At 32.2% G+C, this 12,169-nt stretch overlaps 2 protein-coding genes across 2 annotated transcripts in view; both read right to left on the reverse strand.

Annotated features, from left to right (window-relative positions):
- Positions 1-390: 390 nt before the first annotated feature.
- Positions 391-3,994, reverse strand: LOC132740002 (interferon-induced protein 44-like). Its single transcript, XM_060727852.1, has 7 exons — positions 3,847-3,994; positions 3,060-3,594; positions 2,720-2,769; positions 2,395-2,592; positions 1,900-2,046; positions 1,505-1,676; positions 391-1,094 (listed from the first exon to the last, which is right to left on the reverse strand). The coding sequence occupies exons 2-7, from the start codon at positions 3,589-3,591 to the stop codon at positions 781-783; spliced, it is 1,413 nt and encodes a 470-aa protein (XP_060583835.1). The 5' UTR covers positions 3,592-3,594; positions 3,847-3,994; the 3' UTR covers positions 391-780.
- Positions 3,995-10,274: 6,280 nt separating this feature from the next.
- The window catches only part of LOC132740008 (uncharacterized), a 37,124-nt gene continuing 35,229 nt past the window's right edge, over positions 10,275-12,169 (reverse strand). Inside the window, exons 42-45 of the mRNA XM_060727861.1 lie at positions 11,995-12,108; positions 11,564-11,688; positions 10,830-10,941; positions 10,275-10,531 (exon numbers count right to left, since the gene is read on the reverse strand). Coding sequence (XP_060583844.1) covers positions 10,311-10,531; positions 10,830-10,941; positions 11,564-11,688; positions 11,995-12,108 — 572 coding nt within the window. The 3' untranslated portion in view covers positions 10,275-10,310. The remainder of the gene's footprint in view (positions 10,532-10,829; positions 10,942-11,563; positions 11,689-11,994; positions 12,109-12,169) is intronic.

The following is a 12,169-nucleotide window of genomic DNA, read 5'->3' on the forward strand; positions in this document are numbered from 1 at the left end:
CTGACACGTCCAAAATAAACATATTTCTTGCTTCTGCATTAAAAATTGTAACTTGTTCTAGTAATGTATCTCAGATAAGCAATTCAATGTCATCATCGCTTTTTGTTTATTTTTTTTTATTTGACAATTACAAACGATACTATTCTAACATATTAGATAACGAATCTTTCATAGCTGAGGTGTGTTTATTAACTCGTGCTACGTTACATAAAATAAAGGTAAGTATAGTAAAATAAATATAATGATATTAAGGAGATAACTAATGTCTAATGATATCTATCTATTTCTTCTGCATCAAATTTTAACAATCAATAGGACGTTTTAATTTTTTGCGTTTGATAAAAATCTTATTCAGTTATAAAATATTTTTAAAACAACGGCATTCTTTACATATGTTTTATAATATCAACAGCATGGAAAGGTTAGTCATTTTCTATTCTAAAACGTTTCATCTTACTCGTTAAAATTCACCTAAACCATAGTATATAGTTTTGCATAATTTTGTATGTACTTAAGTGTTTTTCCGTATAGAGCACGCATGCACGGGTTTTTCAGGCCGTCTGGTCCCATTTATCGCTACATTCAAATCAGTCAAGAACAGATAATAGTTAAAACAGATCGTAGACTACAGTTTCTCATATTTTTGTAATTTTTTGTTTGTAAGCTTTACTAAAAAATGTTTGAGTTTTTCCAGTGGATGGTCACAATCCAGCACATGAATGTAATTTTCAACAATTTGCTCGGTCGTAACAAATCAATTGTTACAGTAAAAGGTTTATATCAATTGCCATGTCGGCCTTTAACTTCTTGCTGCTTGACATTGAGTGTATCTAGGAAGTTAAAGAAATGATTCTCTGTAGACAATAGAAGCCTTTTCAGTGTATGCATTGCTAAAATGCTCACGTGTGTGTCCACCTCTATCTCTTTTTCGTAATTTTTCAGTGGAAGAATGAAACTTCGAGGAACGCCAAAGATGTTAGATACTTTGTCGACCAGTTTTTTTATGGTTTCACTCTGGTAGACCTTTGTTATATCTTCTTCGACATAGGAACAAACGTTGTCAATCTTTGTAAGTACAATAGCCTGGGGAAGCCCTAAAAAGATTTAAGTTTCTGTAAAAAAACCCAAAAAAAACAAACAAAAAACAAAAATAAATAACTAAATTGTGCAAACTTACTAAACTAAGAGTGCAAGTTATGGACAGCTGAAGGTCTAAAGCGGCGGATGCCTTTTGATTTAATTTTCTTTTCAAGCACATGCATCCGGTAGCTTATTTACAAATCCCTTTATAAATGTGAAATCTTACACAATACTGCTGACCAAAATAATTTGACTGTACAGTAGGGTTGCTTTTTATTTAAATGTTGACAGCAATATGTTTGTAAAAGTAATTGAGAATTGATTTTCGCGTGAATAACATTTTTGTTTAAATTAATTCTTTGTGATACTCATATGCAATAAAACAACAACAACAAAAACAAACAAACAAACACAAACGAAATACCTTTCTGCCTAACTTTTGCCTGCATGCTTTTAACTTTCTCAAGCAATTTCTCTGACAAAATGGTTACTGTGATTCCATCAAACACAAAACAAACACAATGAATTTTCTGTCCAAGTGTTGGAAACTTGACAAAACCATGGATTTCATTAGATACTGGTGTCGTTGGATTAAACTGAAACATATAAGTATACAATATGATTGTCAAATTGAGATACGTCTATTTGCCTCATGATATGTTTCATATTCAATAGCGAATTTTCATTTGATTTCTTATGATACATTGCTATTATGAATGGAATGAGATATTGCTTAAATATATGCAAGGACAATAATGATAAATAATGGTGTGTCAATCCGACAATAGATTAAGCTGAAGTTTTCTACAGAGCTGATACCTGATATCCATCTGGAACGTGACCATCCAATAAGTATCCCAGCTCTTGAGCATCTATTCCATGGCTTTCCTCCAAACCCATTGTGTCGCAGAGGCAAAATTTCAGTGGCTTTTGCTTTTGAGAACCTCTGACACGATACATTCGATACTGCAATATGACAACGTATTTAGCATCACTATTTTTATTAGTATATGACGGTGTAAAATGGGTTGTCAGGCTATTGATTTGAGATAGACAAATAAAAGAGGAAAGACAACCAAAATATAAATAACTAAGTCAGTCATGGATGGATAATATGTATGTCGTGAATAAAAACAAAGGACGTTTGCATATTTCGTTTCACATATTCTGTATTTCTATTGACGATTCAGTTAAGGTATAAATGTTAGAACAACTGTGCTGTTAAATAGTTTGCTTCCTATTCAAAACAGAAATCTATTTGAAGTCCATGTTTCTCCCAGAAAAATATAGAGTGGTTTAATACTTTATGTTTACCTTTGACGTAATACTTTTCTCTGCACTTCCACAAACAGCTTGGTCTGAGATATGGCCACGGAATACAGACGCTACAGTATTGAAGAAGCTTGATTTACCAGCGCCCACTGGCCCTATCACTAATATGTTAGCCGTTTCAATGTCAAGGCCATGTAGAGGCGTATATGATTCCGCATATCTCTTCAGTAACATCAAATCCTACGAAAGAAAATGTTTCATACTTTGCAAAAAAAATCGACGATCAAAAATTGCAAATATAATAAAGAATATAGAAAGATAACCGCTAAAAGCACGTAAGGGTGAACTTCAAATTTTATACACTCACCTCCGATTCCCACCCAGTCGATGCTCTCCAAACACTTACTAATGGTGACTCTAAAATATAAGAATATACAAATTGAATTTAAAATGGCATGTATAGACAACTTCAAAAACCTGACAACATGGACATTTTTGTGTTTTGCTATGTCTATTTCTTCAATATTTTGAAATATTCATACTACTTATGACGCACACAATTTATTTCAAATACGAATGCTTAGTATAGGAGTACTCAATGCAAACTAGTCTATATAAGATTCATTTCATTTTTATATTAATTGATTGTGATATTGATGTTCTTTATATAAAATAAAATAAATAAAATGAAGTATGTGATGAAATACCTGATAAGCTATACACTTCAACGTCAAATACAGTGTTGACATTATCCGTTACTTTGTCGACTGCAACTCCACCCATGTCATAGGTGGTTCCCATTTTCATGACTCCGTTTAGACTGAACTGATTTCCTTGAGCGGTAAGGGTGTCGCTGAATACATCTAAATCATGCCCTGATCCAAATACTGGGCCATGAGTGTCAATGCAGTAAAAAGCCTGATCTGATGCATTTACAGGGAACTTATTCAAAGCAACTTTGCCATTTGACTCTAAGCGGAACAAAAATGCCCTATCACTTTTTACGTAGGCTCCAGTGCTGTCCGAGGTCCAACTTTTCTCAACGTATCCCCCAAATATAGAATCCTTCGTGTTGTAAACGACAGTAACAGTTGGGCCTTTGTTGTCACACTTTTGATGAAAAGTTGTAGCATTAGCCCCGTCACGAGTGAAGCTATACAATAGATGAAAATCTTTAGCACCACTGCCAATAAATCTAATTATCGAAGTTTTGTGTTTCAAGTTGAGTTTTCCATCCATTGTCTACAAGATAATGATTAAAGCCAATCAAACAATATAACAATATAATGACCAATTTTTATTATCATGGTGAATCATTTTTCATTTGTAGTTGTATTAATTTGTCGATTCAACTGAGAAATCTTATGACATTCTTAAATTGTATTTTACAGATATATATTGTGACAGGAGGAAAAGAATAATAATAGTAATTATATAAATAATAAGAATAATAAAAAATAAAAACAACAAATCATCAATATACTAAATTCTTACCTCTCAGATAAATGTAGAACCTCCGCAAAAGATCGAAAAACACTAAAATCTTACTTCCCAATAAAACTTCAGCAAAAGATCGTGTAACCCCCGATCGAAACTGAAAATACTGCTTGATACCAAGAATTGAGTCACTAAGTATAGATAACACATTAAAGGCTCGTCTTCAGAGAAAATTATTATCTTAAAGTTAACAAATATCTGTATATTTAGGCAATATTTTAACTAATTCAACAGTCATTGATAAGCATTATCACGAACAAATGATGGGGATTTTTTATAATATTATATCGTTTTGGTTACATATCAAATAAGATAGTTATAATGTATAAGATAGAGTCTCAGGGATATAGTTGACTTTAGTAGCATTGGATAACATTTGTAGCATGCACACTATGACTGGTATTGCTGAATACCAAACTGAAAATATGAACTTTATTACTGTGTCTTTTTCCTATTCACATCACACAGAGAATATAGCAATTGTATGTTCTTTCCTACTTAACAACCCAATGCATGAAATATACCATGTATATCGTGAAATAGTGACTGATCCAAATTTATTTGACGCCCTACTTTTTGTACAGATATGCTGTGTGCTTTGGCGAATATATTTTTGTTCAAGTGCAGGGCAATACTGTATGTACATATTTTAGGATGTACACACTTGTATCTTATCTAAAAAAAATAGGTGAATATGACGCTTTTGTCAAAACGTTTCTCAAGATGACCACAGGAATGTAATCTCAAATATCTAAAACATGTTTCAAGTTACATACTTTTTTAGCAAATATTTTGTATATTGTATATTTGCAAGCGTTGCGAGTATTTAAAAAAAATATAAATACCCTTTTAGCGACAGGCTACGAGACGACAGTGCGACAATGAGCCGTCTGGCGTTTTGTCGTGCTGTCGCTAGCGACGACACAACACACAAAAGTGTGCCAAATCAGACACCATGATAGTATTGCCATAAAACACAATTAAAGTACAGAGTACAACTAAGTAAAAACATTTGCGATACAACTTTATTCTTTGGTTTTATATAATAATAATAAATAATAATAGTAATAATAAAAATAATAATAATGATGATGATAATAATGATAATAAATAAATAAATAAATAAATAAATCAAAATCAATAATAAATAAATAAATAAATAAATAAATAAATAAATAAATAAATAAATAAATAATGATAATAAAATAATAATAATAACAAATAAATAAATAAAGTAAACAAAATGATAATCCGTTTATTATATAGATAGATTCTTTTATTCCTCCAAATTTGAAGAGTACAACATATATACATGCAGAAAATACAAGTATAAAGACATTGACATAGTATACAACGTACATAAATCACGTTCAAGTTTTTCTAATAATGGTAAAAAATATATCAATATGTAATATTATGAGCATAAGCCATCAGGTGTTTGAATAACATAAAGCTCCTCTCCACACAAAAGGATGCATATAACTCGTTGTTAAAGTTTAAGGATAGAATAATAAAATGTGTTCAACAAATGTATTTAACAATAAATTTTCAATGGTAACAGAGCTTTGGGTTAGATATTTAGCAGTCATTTATTATCAAAATTGAAACCAATATGCTTTAATTTATTTAAGAATTGGAGAGACAATTTTGGAAAATTGTAGTATCTTTTTTAGTATACAAGTTTAGTAAAAATGCACAATATAACGATATAAACATTGTCATATAAAAGTCATTATGACTTCACTCAAGAGAATTGAACACTATATAGAAATATTACGAATACTGCTACTATTATTGCATTTTGACTTTGAATAACTGTTACGATTTTTTTCATATAGGTTCGTGTACTTCTTTTAAAATACAACATTATGTCTTATATAGATTCAATATCTTAAAGCCGTAAACGAAATTACTTTAAGGACTTGGTCTATGTTAGGCACATTTTATGCTATCGGGTCTGCCAAAACGATAGCCTATGCTGGTCGAATCTAAAAAAAATATGGGCTTCTGAAATGACATTAGGTATTTGACACTTTGATACAAATGCTAATACAATATTGTTTGTCTTAAATCGTGTACAAGTAACCGTAGTAGCGTTAAATGCCAACAAATAAGTTCATAAATATACATTACACAGTTCCAAATTATAGCATAGAAAATCGGGTAAATGTATTTCTAAACATGTTATGGAGCATTTTCAAGAGCGTGTACTGACGGCAAGTTTCTTGATTAAACGCCAACGCTATATAAGCTGACCCGTCTGTCTTTCTCGAGCACACATTATCCATTCTGCATACGCATTAATCCCCATAGTTTCAAACATGTAGGACCAAAGTGATTGTCGAATATCTGTCATTTTACTACAAAAGTTTAGAACATGATCCACGATATTAAAGCACGTGGCGTTGCACAGAGAACAACTTTGAATGTATTGTCTAGAGAACAAGTTTCCGACGACCGATACAAGGGACATAATCCATAGCCGCACATCTTTTGAATATATTTCACGAGAGAAAAGTGCACATAGATTGTTGACCTTTGGGAGGAACTCTGGAGCTGATGGTCGAAGTTCCAAAAGGGCGTTAAGTCTTTCATATTTAGCAGGCATTGCTACACATCTTTGTATCACATTTTTCAACTGACAGTTAGATGGAAATATTCCGGTTGAAGTGTTTGTTTGTAACACATGTAATAGGTTGTATTTCATTAGAATTCTGTAGACATCTGGAATAAACCCCATTATTTGTGCGTCGCAGTTCAGATATCTAGTAAGACGATTCAAGAAGACAGTCTTAGCCATATATTGAGTCGGTAGTCGACAGAGCTGGCCACAGAATGTTAATTTTCTACTGTCTATTATAGTTTCACATGAGTCCATATCTATTGTAGCTAGACTGTAGTTCGTGTTTGTGTTTCCTTTGAGTCCCAATATTGACTTAATGCAGAATCTATGCGAACGCTCAAGTAAGTTCATATCAGTTTTGGAATAACTATTTTGTAATTCACAGCCATACATAGCCTTTGGTATAACTACCGATGCATATATAGTTCTGTATGTCAAGGATTAAGACCTTCCGGTTGTAGACCACTGATCCCGATGCTACGGTAGGTTCCTCTGAGTTTTGAACAAGCTTCTTGTATGAATTCCTTTGAAGATAACAAAATTCACAAGTAATTCCAAGGTGTGTATATTCGTCAACTTCACTCACGTACTGTCCACACTCTTTCTACTGGGTGTTTGTTACGGTTGTTAAACACAATGACGCCGGCTTTTCTGAATTGTAATCGTAGCGCCACTTACGTGCATATTCGCTGCATATAGTTAACATATGTTCAAGTCCTCGTTTCGAAAAAGCTACAAGTATCATGATGTCTGCTACAGTCGGTGCACAAATGTTCATATTGTACATACAAAAACCAGCTTGACAAGACTCAAGCTCTTTGATTAGTCCATTTATGAAGCACAAATATAATAACGGCGAGCTTTTGCTGCCTTGACGTGTGCCTTGGCGAAATGAAATCGGATTGGATACGTAACCTTTATTTCTGACGGTACTTGAAATTTCCCTGCTGATCTCTGTATACATCTCAGTTAAACTTGATTCCTGCACCTGCACTAGAATTAATATTTTTTCGCCGCAAGTTCACCATTTTCCAGAAAAATTTAGAATCTACTTCAGCTGCTTGGTCAATTTCGCTATCCTGTTTCGACATAAATAGTATCAAAACCTTTCATGAAAAAGTCGTATTGAAAACAATCTTCTTTTGTTTTTGTTTCATACAAGCTACTCAACGATGCACTTGTGTTGTCTGTGCCGTCACCTAGGGAGCATAAAGCTATTCACAACAAGCACTTCCGGTAACGTAATATTAAAACATGGTTTACAAAAAGGGGTAAAGGCAGAATTTTGACTCGTCGGATTTTAATGACTTCGCTCGGATCTGTTTTTTTTCTTGGAACATATTTATTTTCCAAAGAACTAAAGCGTTTTAAAAAACGATTTTGCAAGATTTGAGAACAACCTGGTATCATTACTTTATGAACTTTGATAATATATCCGCATTTTTCTATTCATATTTTTATCAGTACATTTTATTGAATGGAATTCACCATTTTACACGACAAATGCAGTTGCATTTCAAATAATATTAAATTAAAAAAAAGAAAAGAAAAAAAAACATGATTTAGAAATTTAGATCAAAATAAAATATTATCATAAAAAGAAATTTTTATCTCCGTGTCAAATAACAAAAAGGGTAAATACCTCTAGAACAAACAAATGTTGGTATCGAATAAATAACGAAATTAAGTTTTTGTTTATTTCATTTTTTTTCCAAGTTGTTTGATTTAATGATAACAAGTATTGCTCAGTTCCAATGAGAAAGTGTTGCTGTTTATTTATCATCATTGCTAAAGAGAACATATTTAATAATAAAGAAAACAATCAATCATTTTGTTAAATTCATTTTAAATATTGATTCATTTTGCTAATTACACATAATGCCCAACGTCCAATTCCAGCCTTTATATTTGAAAATGTAACGCATATTAAACAGTTACATGCAAAAATCTTTACATCTTGTGTTGTTGTCTCCTAAAACTGCAGGTAATGTTTTAAAATGAGATAAGTGCCATTTCGTTTCGTCGCCAATATGTCCCATAAAGAATTCCGTACAATTATGAGGAACATCGGGCATGATGAATCACAACATTATATTATGTCCTAGGATGAGCTTATCTACATTTTCGGTTCACTATCGCTTATTTAGAGATAAATTATATGCATTGTATCTAAACTTTTATGTACATGTAGTAATGCAAACATTGCACACGTGTTTCATGGGAGACTTCACGACACCTTTTATCAAAACTCCGAAAGTCAGTGATTGTACAGGTATTTTTTTTAAATTATTGAGTAAACCACATACACTATACTTAAATTTCCGGATCCCAAACTGATGTCTTTGCAGCAAGCATCCCAACCAGGTTCTATACTGTCGATTCATAAAGCATTTTTCTTTAAAAGATCAATTCCCTTTTACTCTAAATGGAAATGTTTTTTTTTTAATTCTAAGCCGATCAAATCCATAAAACAAATTCCACAAATTAAGGTTAAGTCATTTTTCCAGTATGAAAAATTATTTACTTACTAAAAATATGTTTTACTGTGTTATACAGTAAAGACAGCGTTCGAACGTTTACTACAGTGACAGTGATACGACTAAACATTGCAAGGACGTGGTTAGATTACAATTACATAACGAACCTTCTCTTGACGAATACTCACCATATTGCGGTGTATCTTGGTCCATAGTTTTATGGATCACACACACCGGATATGCGCAGTGCATGTACTATAGTCAAATAATAGTTACCGCCCGAACCATGCCTCACCAAGTTTACACATTCTGTTTTGTTTTGTGTTTGGTTTTCATAAATAAGAAACCCAAAACTATATTTAAAAGTATTTTATTTTAATATAGGACTCTTTAAATTGAATAAATACACAGTAATATAGAATAATATCAAGCATTTAATAATGATTATAGTAGATGTAAAAGAATATGTACATAGTTAATTACAATACTTATACTCTAGTCTACATAGCTTTTCTATATACATAGAGGAGTACATAAACAATAGATAAAAACTCTAAATATTAAACAGCAATTATGACCTAAATAGGTGAATAAGAATAACTCGTGACAAGTCACAAAATATAAATAGTCAAAAGGTTTTACAGCAAACAACCGTTTATATTACAGCAATATAACCTGTCAAAAGTCGTGCTGTTGTCTTCGATAACAAAAATGCCCAAAATGCCTCATTACATGTTAGCTTTTTACAATGAAATCCCTCAAGAAAACAATGGGACAGTCTCGAATATTTAATTTAGACTAGTTCATTTCATAAAAAAGCAATATAAAGGTAAAGTACCATCATTTCACGCGAAAGTATGTAAAGGGAGATAATGCAGATAATAATTTTAATACAAATAAACATTTATTATTTTTCGTCTTCTTTGCAAGTTCTACAAAATTCGTGAACAGCTTATAAATATAATATTATTCAACGTCTCATCGACCGGGTTTTATGTTATATTTAGAATTTCAGAAACGTTTTATAGACAATGTTTTTTTTTGAATGTCTGCCATAATCATACATAGACAAAAATGCATGTCTCAACATTGCTTTTGAATATATAACTTTCACATCTCAACACCGTTTTAAAACATTTCCCTGCCCCGACCCCTACCCCCCCCCCCCCAATTAAAAACAAAAACAACTCTATACAGTTAATAATCAAAATCAACAAAAAATCTTGTTTTCTGGGTAATTTGTTATTAACGTGTTTTCGCAAAAACGTTCTATTTTTTCACTCATGGTAAGGTGATATATGTCCTTGTTACAATTAGTTATACATTTTCTGTCAATAAAACTATATCATGTTTCAACAAATTCAAATATTTGATTCAGCAACGAGATCCAGGGTAGAATAACGTGGAGGTGGAGTCATTCTTGCAGGATAAACTGTTGATCTTGATGATGAAAGAGAATTGGCAGACGACATTTTCCTTCTTTTAGGACCAGCGTTCTTTCTGCATCTTGGACGGACAGCGTAATGGAACAAGGCACAACAGCCAATACCGATAAGCAGGCCAACTGGGTAACCGATAACGCCTACAAATAAAATGGCATTAAATTTTAATATGAAAAACAACACATTAAGTTTAGACGTGAAGGGCATTTTAAAATGAATTCCGGTGACAGGAAAATATGTTTCATTGTATAATCTTAACATCACAATTTTCGGTTATAAATCGAGTATTGAACATACTATTAAAGAAAAGTAAGCATAGTTTGTACTAAGAATACAATTTTTAAAACAACAATAACAAAACAATAATAAATAAAAAAAACGATATACAAATTCTTCTATTTTTAACAATAATGATCATACATATGTACACAAGCTTACCTGATCTCAAATCACGTTCATAAGTCTCGTCATTAACGGGATCTGGTATAGGAACACGAACATGTTCGCCATTTACGTGACACGTGCAGTAAGATTTGTCGCCATTACACATCTGTAACAAAAAGAAAAATGAAATCTATCTTTTACCATTTTGAAACCTTTAAGTTACTTCCACTGAACTTATAAGTAAAATTCTGTGATTTGTGTTGTTGTTCTTTTTAAAAAAAAACTTCTTCGTTGACAGAAAGACAATGTAAAGTTCATTTAGTATTTTTACCGCATCTTTTGATACAATTTGGATACAAGCGGACGCAAAGGGAGGCCACCGAGACTTAATGGTAAGCGTATTGCATTGCTTGTTCACATACACAAACAATCAAATGTAAGATTTAAATCCATACCGTTAAGTGGCATTCAATTACAAGATAGCAACTAAAATTTATTTGCCATTGAGGTCCATTTGTGTGTATATATATATCGTTTGGTTGTGTTTTTTTTACATCGCACCAAAACTAGTATAGGTCATATGCCGACTTTCCAGTTTTTCTGGTTGAGGAAGACTGTGCATTATTTTTGGGATAAACGGTCACCTGAGAAGAACAACTGATGTTCCGTATATTTTTGATAATACACATATCAGTTACATTCCTTAAGATTAGTGATTATTTCATTGATATTTCAAATGAACATTAAATTTTGATGAAGAATTTTTTTCTCATAGAAAATTAAATTACCTGCTCAATGGAAATTTCACAGTTAAGACCAATGACGTCATCGGGACAGTCGCATACATAATCATTTGTCAGTCTTCGGCATACGCCGCCATTTTGACATGGATTCGGATCACAGAAATCAATTTCTGAAAAATGCATAAAACTGGAATATAGTTATGTTTGATCCATCCTGAAATCAATTCTTTATACCAGATTTTAAACACCTTAATGTGTGTTATTCTTCGATCTACGATAAATGCACCAATTTGTTTCAATTCTTTAATTCGAGTATAGTTTGTTCCGCTGAAATTATAAAGGGATTCTATACAATAGCTTTTAAGGAAAGTATGGTGTCCTGGATACGTCACTTTTCCCCGTTTACTTAATAAAATAGAGAAAAAAAACTGAGGGAATAGCAGAGGGGGAAACAATGAAGAAGTATATATTGGTACCGTCTTCACAATGCTGTCCTGTATATTGCGGGGGACATTCACAGTTGAAGCCTCCAACCAGGTCAATACATTCGCCATCGTTCATGCACGGGTTACTCGTGCAATCGTCTTCATCTATAGGAAACAAAATTTAACAAATCAAAATACAAATTTGCACAGAGTCCACGAAGTTTGA

This window comes from Ruditapes philippinarum, unplaced genomic scaffold (genome assembly GCF_026571515.1).
Source record: "Ruditapes philippinarum isolate M1 unplaced genomic scaffold, ASM2657151v2 ctg4820_1_1_1_1, whole genome shotgun sequence".
NCBI lineage: Eukaryota > Metazoa > Mollusca > Bivalvia > Venerida > Veneridae > Ruditapes > Ruditapes philippinarum.